At 43.2% G+C, this 22,975-nt stretch overlaps 1 protein-coding gene across 7 annotated transcripts in view; it reads right to left on the bottom strand.

Moving 5' to 3' along the window:
* Positions 1-22,975, bottom strand: part of Myof (myoferlin) — a 150,634-nt gene that overhangs the window by 34,448 nt on the left and 93,211 nt on the right. For all 7 annotated transcript variants that reach the window (XR_003483726.2, XM_027407446.2, XM_027407445.2 and 4 more), the window contains 12 exons: positions 21,074-21,237; positions 17,085-17,199; positions 14,888-14,993; positions 13,625-13,770; positions 9,499-9,672; positions 7,541-7,649; positions 5,431-5,508; positions 3,261-3,442; positions 3,010-3,168; positions 2,794-2,892; positions 1,718-1,879; positions 1,046-1,211 (listed from right to left, as the gene is read on the bottom strand). Coding sequence is in view for 6 of the 7 variants with exons in the window: in XM_027407446.2 (XP_027263247.1) it covers positions 1,046-1,211; positions 1,718-1,879; positions 2,794-2,892; positions 3,010-3,168; positions 3,261-3,442; positions 5,431-5,508; positions 7,541-7,649; positions 9,499-9,672; positions 13,625-13,770; positions 14,888-14,993; positions 17,085-17,199; positions 21,074-21,237 (1,660 nt within the window). In the remaining variant the exon portion in view is untranslated. The remainder of the gene's footprint in view (positions 1-1,045; positions 1,212-1,717; positions 1,880-2,793; positions 2,893-3,009; positions 3,169-3,260; positions 3,443-5,430; positions 5,509-7,540; positions 7,650-9,498; positions 9,673-13,624; positions 13,771-14,887; positions 14,994-17,084; positions 17,200-21,073; positions 21,238-22,975) is intronic.

The raw sequence follows: 22,975 nt of genomic DNA, 5'->3' as shown, positions 1-22,975 counted from the left end.
CTCAACTGAGGTCTAATCTCATGAAGACAAAGGGTCTGGGATCTTGGACACTAAAATGACTGATCCCTGAGCCCTCAATAAAATATTAAGTACATGGTAAACTAAAAAAGGAGATCTATTGAATGGGTAATAGCAAAACACTATATTATTAGTTATTTATTATCGAGTCTAAGTTAAAAAAATATAGCCTTCCCTGTCACTTGCATATTAACTATACAACCTCAGGTAAATTATTAAAGTTTTCTTGTGTGGATAACAATGGAATATCTTTTGAATGACCTCACAACATCTTTGTCTAGTGTCAATGAAGCCGGCCCACAGACAAAGTAACCTGGAATAGTACTCTCCTCCCTAGAGCTGGCCAGGAAAAACACACCTGGAACCCTAGCACTGGAGAGGGAAAGAGAGGAGAAAGCAGAGTCCAAGGTTATCCTGTCATTTAGAAAGAAAAATCTCATTTTCTAAGGCTCACGGATGGGATCTCTGTCTCCACATACAGGAGTCCCTGCATCTCCACATCTGAGTGTTTACAGGCCTGCCCTACACTCATTTCCTTGTTAGGCGCTTGTGTTTTGAGGACAAGATCGTTTTGATCCCTTGGTCTCCCCAGTATTTAGGTCAATGCGTGCCATTCTATGAGTGTTCAACAGCCATCTGTTGGAGGCAGAATGTCTCTGCCTTTTGCTAACATGGGAACAGTATCCCCTTAATTTCCAGGATCCTTCTTCAAAGACAAATAGGAATGTTCATGTAGCAGGCAACATTCCCCCAAAAGACATCCTGCATTTATGCAGGAGCAAGGTACACCAGAGGGTGGCCTCTTGAGCACTGGATTCTGCCCTTCTAAGTAGTTCAAGAGTTCATGCTGGCTGTACCATTGACCACCTGTATTTCCCTGGAAGAGTTCCCTAGCCCACTGTAAATCACAGCTTTCTTCCTCTAGCATCTAGACAAAGATTATGGTTTGCAAACATTCAATCTGCGAAAGGCAGATTTTGTGCGAAAGGCACAAAAATGTAATGTATAGACTTGCCTACAGACCTACCTTTTAGTTGTGGTACGATATCCTCTTTTCCTGCATACGGATCACAGCGAAAGCGGTCCAGGTGGTCAATGGTGCACTGGCCAACCACAGGCTTCCGGCCAAACTGCCTGTGGTCAATGACTTTGATCACCAGTGGAGGCATGTACAGTTCTTCCTTGGGCAAGAACTAGGATCACAAAAACAGGTGTTCTTTTCCCCCTCAAGATCTGACAGGGATAGCTTTGCCAGTCAATTCTCCCAAGGGACCAGCCTAGATTCTTTATGCCCTACACCTAGGGGACCCTCCATAAGTACTTCGTCATGGACACACATGGGAGTATACACTCACACTTCAGCATGGACACACATGGGAATATACACTCACATTCAGGCATGGACACACATGGAAGTATGCACTCACACTTCAGGTATGGACACACATGGGAATATACACTCACATTCAGGCATGGACATACATGGAAGTACACACTCACATTCAGGCATCGACACACATGGAAGTATGCACTCACACTGCAGGTATGGACACACATGAGAGTATACATTCATATTCAGGCACGGACACACATGGGAGTATACATTCATATTCAGGCACGGACACACATGGGAGTATACACTCACACTTCAGCATGGACATGGACACACATGGGCTCCCGCATAGCCTAGATACTGTACCACTTTCATGAAGAGAACAGAACTTGGGAAGTTGGGAGTCTTCTTCAGGTTTTTGATCACCACAGATTCTACTCTTTCCCCTCCACACTCCACCACCAGACTGGGGGATGTGATAGAAGCCATTTGGTAGTTTTTCATATTTCTTAGGCCCCAAGCTAGAATCTGGGGAAACAAGTTAAAGAGAATGGAAGGAAACCTGACATATTAAAAATATCATATAAATCTGGGTGGTGGTGGCACATACCTAGAGGATCTCTGTGTTCAAGACTATTCTGGTCAGAGTGAGTTCTAGGACAGCCAGAGCTACACAGAAAAATCCCCATCTCAAAAGACAAACAAACCAAACCCAAACAACAAGAACAACAAAACGTGTAAACAGAAATCCAGTCTCAATCACCAGGACAGTCTTTAAGATGGACTGATGCCCATTTGTCTAAAATGTCAGTGAATGTTATCTTCAGGAGCCTGTGGACATGCAGAGGAAGTGGTTCTACCCTTTCTCTCTGTTGGAGAGCTAAAAAAAGATCAGCATAGCCGTCAATGCTGACCAGTCAGCTTCTGCAAACAGGAATCATGTTGTGATCTTCTGATGGACAATTTGGAGGATCAAGCATAACCCTCTTCTCTGGTAAGTGACTGGCAAGCATTCCAGACTGGTAGCTGTTGTTTGAAGCTTCCTGCATCTGTCTTTGAGAACGCCCAGCAAAACAGAGGAGCTAACAATGCTTGCCTTATCAGGACACAAGGTTATCACCACTGGCCTGTGTCTGCCCTAATTATCTCTCATGTCACCACTGTCCTCATGCTTCCAGTTCCCCGCCTCTGCCTCCCTTACAGGTCTTCTCTCTCTTTACACAGAGACTTTCTCTTGGGCCATCTTCTCTTTCTCTGGTGAATGCCCCCAAATCTCAGAAATCTGCTTATTGTTTTGTTAAGATTTTGATTTTTTATAACTACTTCTCTTTGTGGGGGGAGATTTTATAGACATGTAGCATGATGTTATTCCCTAAGTTAACAGTTCTTGCTTTGTTCTACCCTTTGGGTTTGGTCAAGTAAAACTTGGAGAGAATACATACCTCAATAGCAGTGAGCTGAACCACAGGCCGGATGCCCTGAGGGACCATGTATAAATTTGGTGCTCTTTGGGAGGGAAGAATGGGAAGGTTGGAGCCATCCTGTGAAACAAGCATAGGCTGTCAAGACTTCCCTTTCATTAAAGCAAAGAGTGCCTGGAATTACTAGCATGCTTCGGGCCGCTCAAGGAATACATGAGCAAGAACAAAGTGATGTACCTTGTTCCTCAGAATCAGCTCGGCGGTTACCAGGACGTCCCCACAGGCCTTGTCTCCGTTCATGACTGGATGCCAGAGAAGCTTAGGCGTGATGTCTGTTTCTGAGTTTAGTTTCACCAAAGGAGAGCAAATGCTTCGACCTAAAAATTCATCTTTGCCCTAGAGAAGTAAACCACACTCAAACTCCTGATCAAATAACCATGTGGACCTCTACCATGTCCCTAGGTCATCTTAAAATTCATATTACTTACCACTTGGTCATTGTCAAAAAGTTCGATGATAACTTTGGGTGGGTTCTGTAGAACTGTTTGGGGTTCCCCAAAGATTTCAACCTCGTCAAATATAATTGTTTGGTCCCAGGTGGGATTCAAGGTGGAGTGGATGATCTCTGTGGTTTTGCTTCGATGGAGAAAGGAGACGTGAGCGTATGGATCTACAGACAGAAAAAGACGGTAACAATAGAGTCACAGTGACGTCTACCTGTCCAGGACAGCTCATTTCTTCCCAAGGCTTTTCTTGTGGGCATAGTGGTCACATGCTTTCATCACCCACGTGAAGACAAGGACTCTGGATGCAGGGCATCCCAGAGGAAGGCATGGTGAGTGAGAAGCACCTAAAGGAGCCCCTGGTGTGTGCAAAGGAGCATCTCTCTGGAGTACACTTGTCCCCATCAAGGTTAATCAGGCACACACTCTTTTCACATGCATAATCTAGAGTATAAGCTTTGCAACCAGGTGCATGTGGTGTCAAGTCCCTGAGCTCATGACCTTGGAAGAAAAACTATTTAATCTTCCTAAACATTTAATCTTCTTTGGTTCCTTCCTCTGTGCCACGAAGCTGTATCTGTTTCCCAGCAGGTAGAAGATGAGATAGTGTGAAGAAAGGACAGAGCCTATTAGCCACTTCACCAATTAATAACAGCTATGTTTATGTTTTTGTTTCTACTGTTTTGACAAACTGATAAATACCAGTTTGTTACATGCTTTTGCTTCTACTGTTACCTATTCAGAAAGTTTTATATTTGAGTGACGGGTTTTAAGAATACAGCAGTAAATAAGAAAGGCTCAGGTGCCCACAGAATCTAAAGTTTCTAACAGCAGAAAAGTGCTTCCAATCATATATGCCAAGAAGTATTCTGTGTTCTCCTACATGATAAATAATTACACTAAACCATTTTACAGTTTCCCAGAGGTGACTTATTCCAGCAATAAAATAACATCCAGCTTGAAGCTCTTCTGTATGGCCAGGGGGAGCTTTTAACATTACAGGAAGCCATCACATTGCTAGACCTTTTTAATTTTGCTCCTTTGATAAATGTTGTGTCTTCGACTGCAAGAAATGGGCTTAAAGTTTTATGCAAACATCAGTGAAGATTTTTCTAAAATTTTGATTGGATCTACAGTGAGGGAGTGCCCCCTGGTGGACACTATTTGACAATGTCTTCAAAAACTTTTTTGAAGCTTTGTTCCACAGAATAGTGATAATCTTGATCTAATTTATAGGCCAGATCAAGATAATCAGGTCTAATTTATTATGGAAGGAAATCATTCACAAATACCGATTAAGAGGAGTACTTAGGACACAGTTCAGAATTGACACAAGTACATAATAGTATCAGCCAAGTGTTTTAAAAGCTGTTTCTATAGAAGAACCAAGCAAGCTTTGCTGGCTTGCAGGTCTCTGAATGGAATGTCCCTAAATAGAGCCCAGGATACCCCCTGCACTATCTGCACCTCCAGAGGAAGAAGCACAGCCAAAAACTATCAGGAGCACCAATGCAAGGACATTGGAGCTTCATAGTTACATAGCTAGGAGGTGTCTGGAGTCGGGGTGGGGGTGAGGGTGGGGTAAGGCAACAGAGGAGGCAAAAATTATACTACATAAGGCTCACAGCCAGGTGATATGTGATCTTTTTATCATCTTGAGACCATAACCAAAAATGCAAAGAGTCTTAATTTACCAATTGGCCCAGAACCCAGGTTTAAAATGCAGCCATGCAGGCTGGAGAGATGGCTCAGGGGTTAAGAGCACTGACTGTTCTTCCAGAGGTCCTAAGTTCAATTCCCAGCAACCACAACCATCTGTAATGGGATCTGGTGCCCTCTTCTGGCATGCACTGTATACATGAAAAATAAATAAATCTTTAAAAAAATTTTTTTAAATGCAGCCATGCACAGAAGTTGCTCTTTGTGGCACTTTATCGCTCAATAAGTGATTTTTAGTGTCCAAAGACCATGTGTATACTAGTACCCAGGAACAGTTCTTAAAGCAGTTGGTAATTCCTTGAGTGATGGCTGGGCTGTTTTCTTCATGTATACCAAAGTGGTCTCCATATGAAAAGAATTTTCTTGTAAGAAATGAAAACAAAACAAAACACAAAACAAGCTAGCCTGCCATGTGCATTAGGGATTTCCCCTTCACCTGAAAAGCTGTCTTTGTCCAAAGCCATGAGGTTCCTAGCTTGATAAACGTAGCAGCGCAGGTGGTAGATATAGACTCCTGAAAATAAGAGGGTGACAGGAAATAGGACACTGTTAACAAGATTTTCCTGGACTGTTTGGAGGTGATATGTGTTTCAGACATGTGGGCCACTTATCTATTTCCCCATAGCAGAGAGCACAATATTCCCAACATAGTGGCTTCTTTTTAAAATTATTTATTTTATTTCATGTACATTGGTGTTTTGCCTGCATGAATGAATGTCTTTATGAGGGTATTGGATCCCCTGGAACAGGAATTATGGACACTTGTGAGCTGCATGTGGGTACTGGGAATTGAACCCGGGTCCTCTGGAAGAGCAGTCAGTGCTCTTAACCACTGAGCCATCTCTCCAGCCCCATAGTGGCTTCTTATAAAAGAAAACTTACAATAGTCCCCTTAAATGTGGTTTTGCTTTCCCTGTTTCAATTGCCCAGAGTCAATCTCAGCTCACAAACACTGGAATATCTGTCTAAGTTCCAATGTAAACAGTGGAACAGTCCAGAAATAAATAACTCAGAAGCTTCATGTTGCAAGTCCTGTAGTGGGATCAGTCTGAAAACACTCAGCACCATCTCACTCGGGATGTAGGTCGTGACTCTGTCCAGTGTATCCATGCTGTATATGCTGCCTGCCTGTTAGTCACTCAGTAGTTCCTTACCTCAGTTATCAAACTGACTGAAGCGGTCTCATTGTAGGGCTCGTGTTAAGTAACCCTTACTTATTTAATAAAGGTTCAAAGCACAAGAGTAATGATACTGGTACTTTATCATAGTGCATTTGAATAACTTTTTCATATTTATCATGTTACTGCTATTTACTGGTTACTGTGTCTAATTTATAAAGGAAACTTCATCAGTGTATGTATGTATAATATGAGAAACCATTTATAAGCAGGGCTGCCAAGGGAGTCTTAGAGTGGGTCTAATGCAGATAATAGGCAGGGGAGAATGCAATGGAGCTGCACTTTAAACTACTATATGCTGGGTGTGGGCTACACACTTGTAATCCTGGCATGCAAGAGACAGAGGCAGCCTGGATTCCATACAGAAGTTCTCCTCCAAAGATAAAGTAAAACCAAATAGGTAACTGTAACATGCTGTAACAATCCTGATGCCAGCATGGCAATGGGAGGACATTAGTCCTGCTGTGAACTTCCTGGTTCAGTGCACAGCTGCTCATCACAGACTCCAAAGAGCCTGGGTCTATAGCAGCCACTGAGCAGAGCCTCCGTGCTATGTTAGACCCAGGTCAGGGATAGTTTTCTGCTAAACGTTTCTTTGACTTTTAAATTTTTTCAATCTCCTCTTATTAATGTGTGCACACACAGACACATGCATGCACGCACATACATACACACAGACATACACACATGCATGTATGTGCACACACACACACACACACACACACACACACACACACACACACAGAGTTTGAGGGTAGCAGAGTATTGTGACTGAATGCATGAATTCCAGAACCATGAATGCTTGGCTATCTGGTAGATACTAAAACCTACATAAAAATGTGCCATTATTAAAAACATTCTGAAATTCTTGAAGGCTGGCATTGAGAGCAGACTTCCCTTAAAATTTTAGCCTTTTTTTCTGTAATTAAGATAGTAATTTATTATTTTTCTTGCTAGAATGAATATTTTAGACAGACAAAAGAATCAGTGGTTTGATCATTCTTCATCCTAAATATGACAGCTTTTCAGAATGTATTTTAAAACCTTCATTAAGGGAAGACTTGAAAGTCACTTTCATCCAAGTAGATTTTTATCACATTTGATGATCTGGGGAGATTTCTAGAGATGGAAGTGACAGATGTAGAATTCATAGCTGTGTTTAAAACTTATGGTCAATAGCTGGGCGGTGGTGGTGGCGCACTCCTTTAGTCCCAGCCTGTGGGAGGCAGAGGCAGGTGGATCTCTGTTGAGTTCAAGACCAGCCTGGTCCACAAAAGCTAGTTCCAGGACAGCCTCCAAAGCTACAGAGAAATCCTGTCTCGAAAAACCAAAAACAAAAACTCAAAAAAACAACAAACAAAAACTTACGGTCAAAATTACAGGAGACAATAGGCGTGTTTGCTCCAAACACAGTGGTGGCACTGTGTTTTTGCTTTTCCAAGCTCTTCTCATCTCCATCCTCAGTAGTGTCTGCCCCCTAAAGTAGGAAGAAATCAACATGACCATCATCACCAATCATCATCATCACCATCATCCATTATCATCATCACCATCATCACCATCATGCATTATCATCATCACCATCATCACCATCATCCATTGTCATCATCACCAATCATCATCATCACCATCATCACCATCATCCATTATCATCATCACCATCATCACCATCATCCATTATCATCATCACCAATCATCATCATCACCATCATCCATTATCATCATCACCATCATCACCATCATCCATTGTCATCATCACCAATCATCATCATCACCATCATCCATTATCATCATCACCATCATCACCATCATCACCATCATCCATTGTCATCATCACCAATCATCATCATCACCATCATCCATTGTCATCATCACCAATCATCATCATCACCATCATCACCATCATCACCATCATCCATTATCATCATCACCAATCATCATCATCACCATCATCCATTATCATCATCACCAATCATCATCATCACCATCATCACCATCATCACCATCATCCATTGTCATCATCACCAATCATCATCACCATCATTCATTATCATCACCATCAACCATCATCATCACCTATCATAATCATCCTCCTCCATCATCATCATCATCATCATCATCATCATCATCATCATCACCACAATCTAAAGACAAGCAAGCCAAGAGACTTGTGAGACTAACAAGCAACAGCAACAGTAGTTTTTAGGAGAGATTTTATCACCAACCACTCCATTTTCCAAGGTGAGTAACACCTAGGACAGTGAGTGACTTCTTCAGAGTCACCTTGCTAGAAGGTGGCAGAGCAGAAGGTGGAAGCTAATTCTTCACCCTGCTGTTGAAAGAATGGGGAAATAATGAATGCTCTCCAAGGCTGGAAGGAGCAGAACACCCAGCAGCAGAGTGTGGTGGGGTCAGAGTGCAGAGAAAACAGACTGTGCTTGGAAATGGTCCTCCTGCTCTCCCTGCCCCTTCCTTCCTGTGTCTGTGTGAGTGGGATGTGTGTGCACCTATGTGTGTGCACAGCTGTGTGTGTGGCTGGAACAGGACATCACGTGTCTTGTTATTTGCTTTCTCAGTCCCTGGAGACATGGTCTTGTTTGAACTGGGGCTCACGAGGTATTGGCTAGATCAGCTGCCAGCTGCAAGCCGTGGTGACAGTCCTGTTTCCCCTTGCCACCACTTCTTCACTCCTCAGTGCTGGGGTGACAGTCATCCACTGCCTCATACACCTAACCATTTTGACATGGGTACTGGGTATTTAAACTCGGGTCCCTAGGCTTGCACAGCAAACATTCTTAACCAATGAGCCTTCTCCCCAGGCCATGGAAATGGGTCTTGGCCACCATGTTGCACAGGTCACCCATTGCTGTTTTTATTCATTCCTTCTATTGACCTGCACCCCACCCCCAACACCTGTCTCCTTTACTGTCACCTGAATCATCTTTTAACTTTGTGAGTCATTCTTCTGTTTTTCTTTCCCTGTGAATCTGTATAGTCAGCTCTTTCAGGCTATTAAACGGCCATTTGTGCCTGTGAAATTTTACTGGATGTTTCCTGAAACCAGGGCCCTGGCAGACATACTTGGGAAATTCTGGGAGGAGCATATGTGCCTGCCGTACTGTTCTGAGGGCTGCTCATGCGCTAGTGGTTTCTTCCTAAGACGGAGTCATAGGACTCAGGGCGTAAACCTTGCCCCCAACTTCTTCACAGCCATGCAGCACTGAGATGACAGGGGCCTCTCTGGACTTGTCTATCCGGGTTGTCTCCATCACTCACACTTTTCCTTTACACCAGCATTATTTACACTTTAGCTTCTGGTTACTTACAAGGGCACCTTCAAGTTTAAAGATGGCAGCAGCCCCATGTGTTTCTGAAGGAGCCATTTTTCTCCTCCAACGTCTTCGGCGAAAGGTGTCCGAACTGCGCTGTTTCCAGTGGAATTTCCAGCCAATTAATGAAGCATATTCCCAGCCTTCCCGGTCTTCGAATTCTTCCATGGCCTAAAATAGAAGCATAACTTTTAATGAGAAATAATAATATTCCTCATGTTGATAAAGCAGCCATCTAGGTCAATGGACAAATACCAGTCACAAAAATCTACTCTCTGCCAAGTGCTATATGAGGAGCCAAGATACGGCAAAGATAGAATAGATAGGAGCTCTGCCTTGGCAGAGCTGGCGGACTGGAGCATCCAGGGAGGCAACTATAGCAACCATTGAGACAGGAGAGTGTGTGAGGGTGGGCTCTTTCTCAGACTGAGCTCATAAGAACTTGTGACCATGACATTGTTGGGAAAGAGTGAGTATCTGCATTTCATATATGGGATGAAATGGTACTATCCCTTTGGATTTAAATGTCTTGTTTATGCTAAGAGCTTCTATAATTAGTAATGAGGTGATAGATCAGAGCATATTATTTCTGTGGTAACTGTTAACTGTACCAAGGACAGTACTCTGAAGTTAAACACGCTTTATATGCACACGGATCTGTTTTCAGAACTAATACTCAAGGCTGAGGTAACACTGAAGAAAAAGGTAGATGTGGCCTTTACCTCCAAGTATTTGACATTTGAGAATTCAAAAACATATAACTGGCTTACAAGTGTGAACAGATTGAACAAATGGAAAATAATACTGAATATTATTGATGAATTTAGAAATAAAAGCTCCATGTAGGGTTGAGATTAGTGGGTGGCCTTTTTTTCCCACCCAGCAGTGGTTCAAATAAACATAAAACCCAGGTTTCCTATTATCTTGTAACTCCCTTTGTGATAGTGTTATTAGTGACAATGACATATTTATGTAGCTGAAAATGAAGCAGGTCAGAGGACAGCTCATGAGTAGAACTAGGGTTTCTGATCAGTGGCCCAGTGTTCTTCCTGAGTCATGTTGGCACCTGTGTGAATAATTTCATATTATTACTCCACTTAATTTGCTATGCAATTTAAAGCCTTGTAATACCCTAACTAAATTACTAATAGGATAGTTTTACGTCAACTAGACACAAGCTAGAGTCATTTAGGAAGAGGGAACCTCAAGTGAAAAATGACCTTACAGTAGGTTGGGCCATGGGCAAGCCTGGAAGGCATTTTCTTGATTGATGATCGCATCAATGTGGATGGTACCACCTCTGGGCTAGTGGTCCTGGGTTCTACAAGAAAGCAGGCTGAGCAAGCCATGAGGAGCAAGTCAGGAAGCAGCACTCCTCCATGGCCTCTGCCCCAGCTCCTGCCTCCAGGTCCCTGCATTGAGTTGCTGTCCTGACTTTCTGCTGGTGGCCATGTTAGAGGAGCAGCAGATGGCAGTTGACTTCAGGAGATCAGCCCACCAGGAAACGAAATCTCAGATAGGCAAGGTCCCGAGACCCCAGACCCTAGAGTGTCTTCTGTTTCTGCTGAGTGTTTGCTGCTGCCATCTTTCAGGCATAGTATGAATGGGTGTGGGGAGATCCCCACTGCCTGTAATGGTAGGTGTGTTTATCTCATGGAAATATCCCACTCTACTGGGCATTTTTGCCTGTGAATTATTATGAAAATTATTTCCTCCTAAGCTGTACTGTTTAATTGCAACAAAGATTTTGAACAGTATTAGTTTAAATAGGATTTTGATGATTGATAACAGAGTAAGGATTATGATAATGGTTAGTTTAGTGGAAAAATTAATATAGGTAAAGGTAGGATAAAATGTTGCTTCTGCCTCTGATAAAGCAGAGGCTGCAGAAGATAAAAAATAAAACAAGGAAGTATCACACACCTAGAACACACAAGTTTCTATTGAGGAGCCCTATAGACTGTGGCTTAGATTAATGATTAAGGAAAACAACTGAGTCCAGTAAGCCAGCTGGCTTAAATTGGGAGATATGTCCACATGTTTGGTAATTCATCTTAGCTGAAACAAAGCTTTAGGTTAGATTAAGATATTTTGGTAATAGCTTTGAGGTTAGGGATTAAAATACAATGAACCCAGTTATTACTAGCTGATGTACTTTCTATGCATGAATTGGTTGGTGATCAAATGTGGTGATATATTGTTTATGATCTAATAAAGCCAACGGAGATGAGAATGCAAAGTCAGCCCCAGTAGTTAGCTATAGAAGCTGGTGATGGTAATGCACATCTTTAATCCCAGGACTCAGGAGACAGGGGCAGATGGATCTGAGTTCAAGGCCACCCAGGGCTATGTAAGAGTGAATCAGTCTAAAAGAATAACAGAACTCATGCATTTAATCCCAGCCCCAGAGAGGTATATAAAAGAAAGAGTGCAATGTCTCAGGGCAATTAGTCTCCAGCCACATTGAGGAGAGCATGACAGTCTAGGACTCTGAGGCTTGGTAGAGAGCAGTGCAGTCTGAAGATGCAATCTGAAGTTCAGTGAGTCTCCCCTTCCGTCTGAGCATTGGTAGAGGTGAGAACTCTCTAGCTGCTGGCTGCTTTGCTTCTCTGATTTTCAGCTTGAAACCCCAATATCTGTCTCTGGGTTTTTAGTATTTGTGCTACAATCAAAGATGATGATTAATTCCTTGTACCCATTTCTGCCCTCAATCTCCTGATATATATATATATATAATATATATATATATATATATATATATATATCTGTTGATGAGTGGGTATGTACCTTAAAGATTTTAAGTAGAGCTGACTGATTGTTTATCATGTACAAAAGTTTAGGTTTGTGACTCTTTTAAGATTCCTTATAAGATCATCTTTCAAGATAAGTAATAAAGTGATTGGTTCTTTGTAACCACAAAATGCAGCCTGCCAGTAAAATACCTAACAGAAGAATTCCTTGCTTACCCACACAGTTAATCTATAACAAGTTGCTTGGGTATAAATGTACGTGGGCTCTTGGTGATAATTTGTTTTTCACCTGTAATACGGAAAGTGTTAAATCATGTAAGAAAAATGAAAAACATTTTTTACTTGTATTCATTGTAATCATTCACTTGAAAAACAGACTGTAACTACATTGTAATTTTTATATTGCTTGAAAGATTTTGTTGGGGTATATAAGCTATAGAGGAATAATAAAAGAAGAGAATAAGAATAAAGATAGAGTTAGGAGGAGAACATCAAGAGAGACAGAAGGGACATTTGTGGATAGATAAGAAAAGGGAATAGAGAACACAGAATGAAGAATACAGAAGGAGGAAACCATCAGGAGAGTGTGTGTCTTTCCCCTTTCCCTTCGAGTCCTGTGATGTTGGAGGCTGGTGCCCGGCAGCAAAAACTTTCCTTCATGATGGACTGTGATCAGGACATGTGAGCTGAAATATTAACCCTTCCTCCACAAGCTACTTTCAGTCATGGTGTTTTATCACAGCAATAGAAACCCTTACCTAAGAAAGATGGTTCTAAATCTTGCTCCCACTCCACAAATGAGAAAGACTGTAGAGTCAGGGTTTGAATTCTGCGTCTTGTTCTAGGTCCTGAGGTATCAGCACTACTGTCTTATTCTACCAGCATAACCTGGAGTCTTTTTCTATCCTTCTAGAGGCTTCATCCACCCTGTCTCAGCATCTTCTGGAGGGCTTGTGGAAGCACAGATTACTGCTGTCAGTAAGTGGCTGGAGTGAGGCATTTCTAACTTTTTTTCTTTTTCTTTTTTTTTTTAATTGGTTTTTTGAGACAGGGTTTCTCTGTACTGCTTTTGGAGGTTGTCCTGGAACTCTCTCTGTAGACCAGGGTGACCTCGAACTCACAGATCTGCCTGCTTCTGCCTCCCGAGTGCTGGGATTAAAGGCATGCACCACCAACGCCTGGCTTTGTTTGTTTGTTTGTTTGTTTTTGGTAGGTATTTCTAACGTATCAGATGGGAAGGGTATGCTTACAGAACCCTGAGTCCCAGTATCAGACCCTCGATTTGCAAATGGCTCTGCAGAAACAGCCATACAGCTGGAACTCCGAGTGGTGCGGACCAGGCAGAGCTCCTGGTCCAACACCCTCCTACTTACCCTTGCAGTACTCGAAGCTGTTTGGGTCAAATCTTTCTTGCGTTTTCGGACCAGTCTCCGTCGTCTGTGAGTGTGATACATTTTCTCTGCTGCAACCCAGGACTTGGGCTTATTGTCAGGAGGAATGGTAATTCCATACTCCCAGCCTGAAACAGAATTTGAGAATAGTTACTCAATAGAGAAGCATCTTCCTCATCAGCAGATAACTTGCTAGATAATACATAGCTCCTCTCTGCTCACAGATGTCCTCTGCTGTTGTGACTGTCACAGGGTTGTGCATACGATGAAGTGTGCCATGCTGAAACTTTGGGTGCCATCATGCCACAAATGTGTATGTATGTATGTATGCATGCATGTGTGTGTGTGTGTGTGTGTTCGAGCACGTGTGTGCAAATATTCCAAAATCTAAACATTTCTCAAACCAAAAACCACTACCTCTGGGCCCAGCATTTTGGGCAAGAGGTACTCTATCTTACTGCTTTTTGGGTATTAAACTCAGGGCCCTGTGAATAACAGATAAGCCCTCTGCCATCAAATTACATTCCTAACCCTTCAGTAGTGTTTCCTGCAAGTTGGTAAACCTGTCTATGTTCCAGCCTGATGACCTTATAGGTAAAAGACACACAATATGTGGTTAGTACCCTGTTACTGCTCAATAAATGCTGTTATTATAAAACCTGGTGTGTGCATCCCAATTAATGAAAAATTCACCATCCATTTTGAGTCGTATGTATCAATCCTACTCTGCTTACGTATTATCACCTCTTAGGGAAAAGAATCAATTATACGTTTCTTCTTGATAGTTCCAAATGGTAAGTCCATCTGACTTGACTATTTGCAGGGAGGATTGGTACTGCTATACCTGGAAGCTATGTCAATCACGTGACCACTGGTGGGATGACTTATATGAATGTTGCCGTTCTCTTGTCTGAGTTGTAAGACCTCTAGGTTTGATTATCCCAGGGAGCTAATGGAGTGTGATTAGGAAAGAAAAAATTCAAGCTCTAGATCTCTTCTATATTCTTACTCTGGATCTCTAAGTATACCAAAGTCCAGCTGGTTGGTCCCATCACCTCCATTTTCCACTTCTAATATCTCCTCACCCAGCATCTGTCCATCTATTTGTTTGTGGGTCAGATACTCATGTGGACAGTCATGGACTAGCTGCCATAGACCAGCAGGGCTACGGCTCTTCCGCCCATGGAACCTTTGCTCTGGTTAACTCTGCAGACTCACACTCAGACAAACGGATCCACACGCTACCTTTCTCATCCACTGCTCGGTTTATGTCATATATCCATGCGTCATCTTCCCATTCCCAACCTGGAGGGCAAGTCAGCTCGCTGGGTGATGCTGTCTTATCTCCATTCTGAGGGACAGACAGACAGACAGGCCTGAATAACAGCTAAGGATGAGGAAACTTTCCTGACACTTAACTACAGAATCTTCATGTCTTTATAGATACCATCTTCGAGATTCATTTTATTCAGGAAAATTCTAATCTTTACTTATACCTAAATGCTACATGAAAATCACTTGTCCTTCAGTCAGAAGGACAACAGAAGGTAAAAACCTTCTGTTTTTACCATTAGAGAAGAGCATCAAACTGAACCATGTGAAACCCGTGGTTTTGTAAGCCAAAATGATGGAACATTAGCATTTCTATATGGTCCCATTAATTAATTCTCTTAGATGATGCCACTTGTGTTTATAGGAGTTTCTTTAAGACACAGGGGTTCCAGTTCAGGAAATGCTACCGGAGGCTCACGATGCTGATCGTGTGAGACCGAGCAAAGTTTATATGAAACATTGACATTAAACCTCACGAAGAGTTATGATAACAAAGTTCATATGTAAAAGACACAAAGGTGGCTGTAAACATGCAAAACACTCAGCTCCATTTTAAAGTAAGAGACTGCAAAGTGGAGCAGTGGCAGGTGTCACATGTTTATAGGTCAAAGAAGATGATGTAGTGGGAAGGTACTGAAACAACGTCCCCGTCACACTGTTGCTCAAAATAAGTGTGTGCCACCTCCCTGCCGAGCAGTTTGGCGACATCATCACAGTGTTTTTATGCATTTAGAATGTGACCACGCAACTCCAAAGATATTTTTCTAGATATAAGCTTTCATTAGTTGTGTGAAAATGATTCCCTGCCACATGTTTTATAAAAACCAATAGATGAAACAAAACAAAACAAAACAAAAAACTCACTCCAAACTACCGAACCATAAAAGTCTATGGGATGTACAAATAAACAGCAATAGGAGCCTATAGCAAAGTTCACAGCTCCGTATGTGCAGTTATCAAGAGATGACCTGGAGCTGGGGAGATGGTTCAGTTAACAATTAGTTCAGAAGCCTAGCTTGCATATAAAAGCCAGCAGTGGAAGTCCACGTCTGTAACCCTAGCGCTGGGAGGAAGAGATGGAGAGATCGCAGGAGCTTGTTGGTGAGATGGCTCAGCCCAGTCAGTGGGTTCCAGGTTCAGTGAAAAATCCCTGAAATGAGGCAGGGAGTGACTGAGGGAGACACTGCATGTTGACCTTGCCTCCGCATACATGTGCACGCACTTGTATGGGCTCCTCTCTGCATATGTGCACACATCCACATGAACATGTACGCACACAAGTACGCAAACACATCACTATGTGAAAATACCTGTTGTAGAACTGTGCGCACAACACAGCCCTAGTTAGAAGAGGAAAAAGCACACTTGCATATGACAGAAACCTACAACAGTGGCTATTTTACGGAGGACAGTGGTAGGCTGGGAGAATTACTTCTCATTTCCTTGAACACTGTTTGGACTTTTTAAAAGTTTAAAAAAATGTGTAGAAAATTTTTTGTTTTTGTTTATGGGCCTGTGTGTGGATATGTGTCCACACACAGAGTGTCCACAGAGGATACGGGACAACATGCAGCTACAGGGTAGGTGTTTGTGAGCTGCCAGCATGGGTGCCGAGAACTAAACTCCAGTCCCCTGCAAGAGCACCAAGCAAGCCCTCTTAGTTGCTAACACAGCCCTTCAGCTCCATTTTTTTTTTTTTTTTTTTTTTGGTTTTTCGAGACAGGGTTTCTCTGTGTAGCTTTGGAGCCTATCCTGGCACTCGCTCTGGAGACCAAGCTGGCCTCGAACTCACAGAGATCTGCCTGCCTCTGCCTCCCGAGTGCTGGGATTAAAGGCGTGCTCCACCAACGCCCGGCTAGCTCCATTTTTTTAAAGTTTAAAAACTAGTTAGATAGTAAATTTTTACCTAAAAAAAAATATGTACAACTCAATCTTTATGCCGTAGAAGCGTCTAGGCACGGGGGCCCAGTTTTTACTGGATTTAAGTAATGATCATGCACTTGGTTGGCTTCAGTCGTAAATGGCAAACTATCTGGAATGGGGGATGCAGCAGAAGAGAGGGAAGGGCATGTCCCATGATGCACAGAGATGAGACACGCAGAGGGCTCACCGCATCCGTATAGGTGTCCTCTGCTGGCTTCCACTCGCCTCCAGGATAGCGATTCTCATTCTGGTAGACTTCGTCTGTGAACTCCGTGTGACCTGCGTCCGCCTCAGTCAGGAGGCTGTGGGAGAGAGAGGGCTCCTATTACTGAGGAGAAATGGAAACAGGACCAGCAACCCTGGCTATTTCACACTGTCAGGAGACTCCTATGGCCTGAAATGACACCACTTCCCTTCTGGCTTGAGACCTTTGGTTTCTCCATTCCAAATTTGAACTAAAAGGTTTTGACATTCATTTGGAGAGGGGGCTGGGCCAGCGAGACCTAAATTATAGAGGACTCTGCACATTGGCAGGCTGGCTCCTTTGCAGTAATTAGGACGGAGCCAGGAAAACAGCAGTGTGAGCAGCTCCCCACAGGGAGCACGGAGAGTGCTTTCCACACTTCTTGTTGCAGTATAGGCTTTCCAGCTCTTTCTCAGTAAAACTCTTGGCTGACAGTTCAAAGAACAGGGAAATACTCCTCTATGTCTTTTCTATTTTTAAAAAAATGGAGTGAAGCTGTATGGAAATGTATACCCGTGGCTTGTTTGCTCTACATGATATAAACCGATGTTTCTAAGTAGACAGCCCAGCCAGCTCATTTCAGACTCCAGGTCCTTTGGGGCCCCCGAGTGCTCTGTGCTGACTCTGCCTGGCCAGCTTTTGCTTGGATTTAAAGCTACTTCAAAAATCCATGGAAGAAGGCACAGAGGCTCCAACTTTGCCTTAAGTGTTCTGCCAGGGACCCTCAAATGACGATTGTTTTTCCTTTACTGTTTCTACTCTCCCTGCAATCAAACACTGGAAGGGTATCAAGAAGCAAACAGGCCCAACCATTTGTATAAACTGAAATCATCCATCATGCCTCGTATCCCAGAAGAGACCCCAAGGCTTGGCTCTGTCTCTGGCATCCCAGCCTTGTGTTTTTCCAGTCACAATCTTCTTTACCTTTCCCGTCCTCACCCCCTTCTTTCTGTCCAATTCAACTCCCCATCCCCTCTCCTCACCAATCCCCACAACCCCAGACAAAGTGAACAGTCCTGCACCAGAAGCAAGGACGTGTGGGCACTGGGTCTGGCAAAACAGCATACTCATTCTCCTTCCCTTTTAAAGCCCATGTGATGAACAAGCTACAGCCCAAGACCTTACTATTCAGGTCCCAGAAGGAGCCATCCCAAGGTGGCCAGAAGAGGGAGCTCTAGGACTAATGCTGCCAGCAACTTTTTTTTTTTTTTTAATTTACTTACTGATTGGTGATTGATTGATTGATTGATTTAGACAGGTCTCATATAGCCCTGGCTGCCCTTGAACTCACTGTGTAGCAGAAGATGACCTTGAATTCCTGATTCTCCGAGTACTGAGAATACAGGTGTATGCCACTACAACTGGATTATTCAATCCTGGATCTCAAACCCAGGACTTACTACTCCATTGTTCTCTTTTAGGAGGGATATTGAGAATCAAACCCAGGACCTCACATACTTGAGGCGAGCAATGAACCACTGAGAAATAGCATCCCCAATGCATGTTTCTTTTCTTTTTAATAACACTTTGAGATCTAGTCTACGCACCACGTGATTCACCTCTTTGACATGTACTCCTTAATGTTTCTGATGGATGTTCAAGCATGACTGAGTGTCGGTTCAGGTGCCCTGCAGACTTAAGCAGTAGCCCCAGAGACACCATTTACGGGAATCTGTGCCTTTGGACAAGTACTTAATCTCTCTAGATCTGTTTCCTTGTCTGCAAAGTGTGCATTATCATGTCTGGAGGTGGTTAACTCTGAATCTCTTGCTTTCCTGCACATCTTGCTAGCTGAGCACCAATGGTCTTTGTGATAGATGGGTCAGCTTCTTGAAGATGCTATATGGGGAATGGTCATGGAAGACGGAGATAACATCTTTGTCTACAGCAAAAGGCTGTCATGCTGCTGTGCCCTTCACAGTGAGGCAGATAAAATGCTGATATCAGCTACTGCTCTTGCTGTGGCAATTAAAGTCCTTTGTTTCTGAACCAAGAGTCGTGTGCCTTCTTGCTAGGATCCAGGAAATGGTGGCTGATGACCTCATTACTGCAAATATCTTTCATAGGTTTTTTTTTTTTTCTTTGAGACATGTTTTCTCTGTGTAGTCCTGGCTGCCCTGGAACTCACTATGTAGATCAGGCTGGCCTTGAACTCACAGAGATCCACTTGTCTCTGTCTCGAGTGCTAGGATTAAAGGAGTGTACTGCCACCATCCAGCTATTTTTCATAGTTCTTACCATTGTCTATCTGACAGGACTGTAGTAATGGTTAAATAAGATGGTGTTGGTATTCAACACACTGCCTAGTCTGGTCTTAAGAAATTCCCCTTCAAAGTCTGACATTTAGATAAAAGTCAGAATTCCCTCAGAGACTTGAGAAAATAGTCTCTACCTGCTAAAAGGAGTCATTGTTCTTATCTCTGGCACACACACACAAAAAGACCCATGACTCTTCCATTAACATATGTACCAGATGAATGAAATAAAAAAAATGAGTATATGAAGGTCCAAACTGAACTGGGCTGCGGGGTAGCAGAGTGAGAAAGGAAGACAAGACAGAGAAGGTGGGGAGGCTAAGAGAGGAGTCACAGACCAGGTGACCAAGAGACCAAGGGGTAAAATGACTAGTGTGGCTAAAAGTCTGGGTTACATAGGAATCATAGAAGCTGGGGGAAGGGAAGACCGGCCAGAGAGTTTAGGATACGGGGTGGGGTATGCCAGTCAAGATGACTACTTAGCATGCAGTTGCTGAGAACCTAGTGACCAGAGTCTGCTTTGATATGTTAAATGGGCACTTCAGCCATCTGTCTGGGGTTTGAGACATAACACCTAGCACATCTGTATATTGTAATTGGCTCCCATAATCCCAAAGGGAGTGGCACTATTAGGAGGTATGGCCTTGTTGGAGGAAGTGTATCACTGTGGGGGTGGGCTTTGAGGTCTCATATATGCTCAAGATACCACCCAGAGTTAAAGTCTACTTCCTGTTACCTTCTGATGAAGATATAGCCAGCACCATATGTGCCTACGTGCCACCATACTCCTTGCCATCATGCTAATGGACTGAACCTCTGAACTGTAAGCAAGCTACCCCAATTAAATGTTTTCCTTTATAAAAGTTGCTATGGTCATGGTGTCTCTTCACGGCACTAGAAACCCTAAGACAAACATATCTGAACATATTTAGATCTAGGCATAGACAGAGTTGTATCGGGGATTAGACCTATAGCCTTGTCCACGAGAGACAAGTATTCTAACACTGAGTTGTATCCCTGCTCATTTCCTCATTTCCCTGAGTTTTACTTTGTATTTCGAGACTGGGTCCTGTAAGTTTCTGGACTTGGAGTCAGTCTGCACTCTAGGCAGACCTTGAATGTGCAATTCTCCTGCTTTAGCCCTTGAGTATCTGGGGTTCACAGACCTCAGATACTCTTATCCCCTAGGTGCCTCTTATTTTTGTTTTTTGGGACTGATGGTATCTTCCAACCCCTATAAATTTCTGTGGACCTAGTCCTACTCAGTTGGTAAAATCAATGTTAACAAGGAAGATGATGGAGGGGCTAGGGAGATGGTCCCATGGGTAAAAGCTCAGCCAGCACTCAGGCCTCATGGCGTGAGCTGGATCCCAAGAACCCACAGGAAAAGCTGCTTGGAGAGGTGAGTATCAACAATTCCCACATTCCCAATGTGAGTTGGAAGACAGAGACAGGAGAATCATCCAGAAGCTGTGTGCCGTCCAGCCTGGACATAGCATAAGAGCAGAAGCAAAAGACCTTGGCTCAACAAAGTGGAAGGCTAGAACTTACTCTTAAAAGATGTCTTCTGTTGTTCACATGTGTGCTATCAAGTAAACACCTGGACACACACACACACACACACACACACACACACACACCTAAACAAAATAAGTGATATGAAAGTCAAATACTCACCTTCTTTCAGGGTCAACTATCCAGTCTCCTTCCCACTCCCAGCCTTTGGGAGGCAAAAAGAATTCTTTTTTGAGTTTTATTTTTCCTGTGACATCAGAGAATTTATGACGGCCCACCAGTCCAGATGTGCCCCATTTCCCAAACATGAGAGCTTGGTTTTCATACTGTTCAAAACAGACACAATTGGAGAAATACTATCAGAGATAGAGAAAACAAGCCAACCATGAAATCTAAGTCTTCCCAGATTTGAGGCCAGGTAATGACAGAAAGCAAAAAAGGTGTACACCCAAAAAATATGGTTGTAAACTTGGTCTTGCCAGTGCTCAGGCGGCTTTGGGCAAGCTGCTCCTCCTAAGAGTCAATGCGCTCATCTGCAAACTGAGCACAACACATTTCTTACACTTATTCTAGAGTCCATGTGTGCAAGTGGTTGTGTGTGTTCTGTGAACTGTGATGCATCATGGGAGTTGTTTCCATTATTCGAAAGGCACTAAACAGGAGGATGTCAGTGAAACATCCACAACAATCCTCAACTTATGAATGTGTGGATTTCGGAAAGTTTGATTGCAAGTTTGCTGCTTAGAGTTGGACACATTTCTCCATAGGAATAATTGACAGATGGTGTTCTTCCCAAGGCACTATACAGAGAACACACGAGAAACATGAGTTTCTTATGGGGCTTTAGGGGCTCTGAGCCTCTCCTGGAGCACAGAAGGCAGAAGAAGAACTTTCTGGAAAGCAAGTTTGGTGGCAACGGCTGACTCTAGTTTACAGTGTTCATTTTTAAGTTAAGAAAATTTAGTGTGTGTGTGTGTGTGTGTGTGTGTGTGTGTGTGTGTGTGTGTGTGTGTGTAAGCCCTGACATGCATATACAGGTCAAAGGATAATTTTTGATAGTTGGTTCTCTCCTTTGACCATGTCGGTCCCAGGGTTTAATCTAAGGTTGTCAGCCTCATCTACAAACACCTGTATCCACCCTAGCCATTCCCTTCTAAATTAGCATTTATAAATCCATGAAGGTCTGATCTTCATGCTCTCAACAATGGCAAGAGGTGAGGCTTCCGAGGGTTGTGGGTGTCTTTGTTTGGCCTCAAACTCCTATGTCTATCTGATGTTGATCTTTTCTTTTTAAGTGATTTATTTATTTTTATCTCATGTGCAATGGTGTTTTGCCTTCATGAATATCTGTATAAAGGTGTCGGATACCCTGAAACTGGAGCTACAGACAGTTGTGAGCTGCCATGTGGGTACCGGGAATTGAACCCCGGTCCTCTGGGATAGCAGCTGGTGATCTTAACCACTGAACCATCTCTCCAGCCCCCTGATGTTGATCTTATAGAGAAGATGAGTTGCCCAAGGCACAGGTAAGTTTTTGCCTGCAAAGGGAGGCAAGAAATGTGAGTGTGCCCCTGATGGCATTGGAGCAAGAGCACAATAATGTAGTCTCAGGTGTTGGTTTGAGCCTGGAGAGGAGGTGCACCTAGGTGGATACGACAAGGATCCATAAAACTAGGATGCCTGTGACAAGGGTGCAGAATAGAGGAACAAGGTTTTCTTGTCGTTTCTGCTTGGAAGCCAACACGATGCTAATACAATCCAAACATGGACCTCGGCATGGATGACAGAGCTTCACTAAGAGTGGAAGTGGTGACCTTCAGTGGCTTTGGGGGTACAGCCTTGAGACAGCAGCAGTAGGAAGTGTTCATGAACAGACACATGCGAAGTACTTCAAAGATACCCAGAAACATGTGTGCATGCATGCACATCCTACTTAGTGTGTCTATGCCAGCATCAGTCCAATAAGCTGCTACTGGTTCTAGGGTCATAAGTTGGAAGATCATGCATTTTCAAGGTCACTGGCTGGAGGTCACCTCTTCGAATTATCACACAAAGGAGGTGGTC

Source organism: Cricetulus griseus, chromosome 3, assembly GCF_003668045.3.
Source record: "Cricetulus griseus strain 17A/GY chromosome 3, alternate assembly CriGri-PICRH-1.0, whole genome shotgun sequence".
NCBI lineage: Eukaryota > Metazoa > Chordata > Mammalia > Rodentia > Cricetidae > Cricetulus > Cricetulus griseus.
This window is presented reverse-complemented; position numbering and strand designations above follow the sequence as displayed.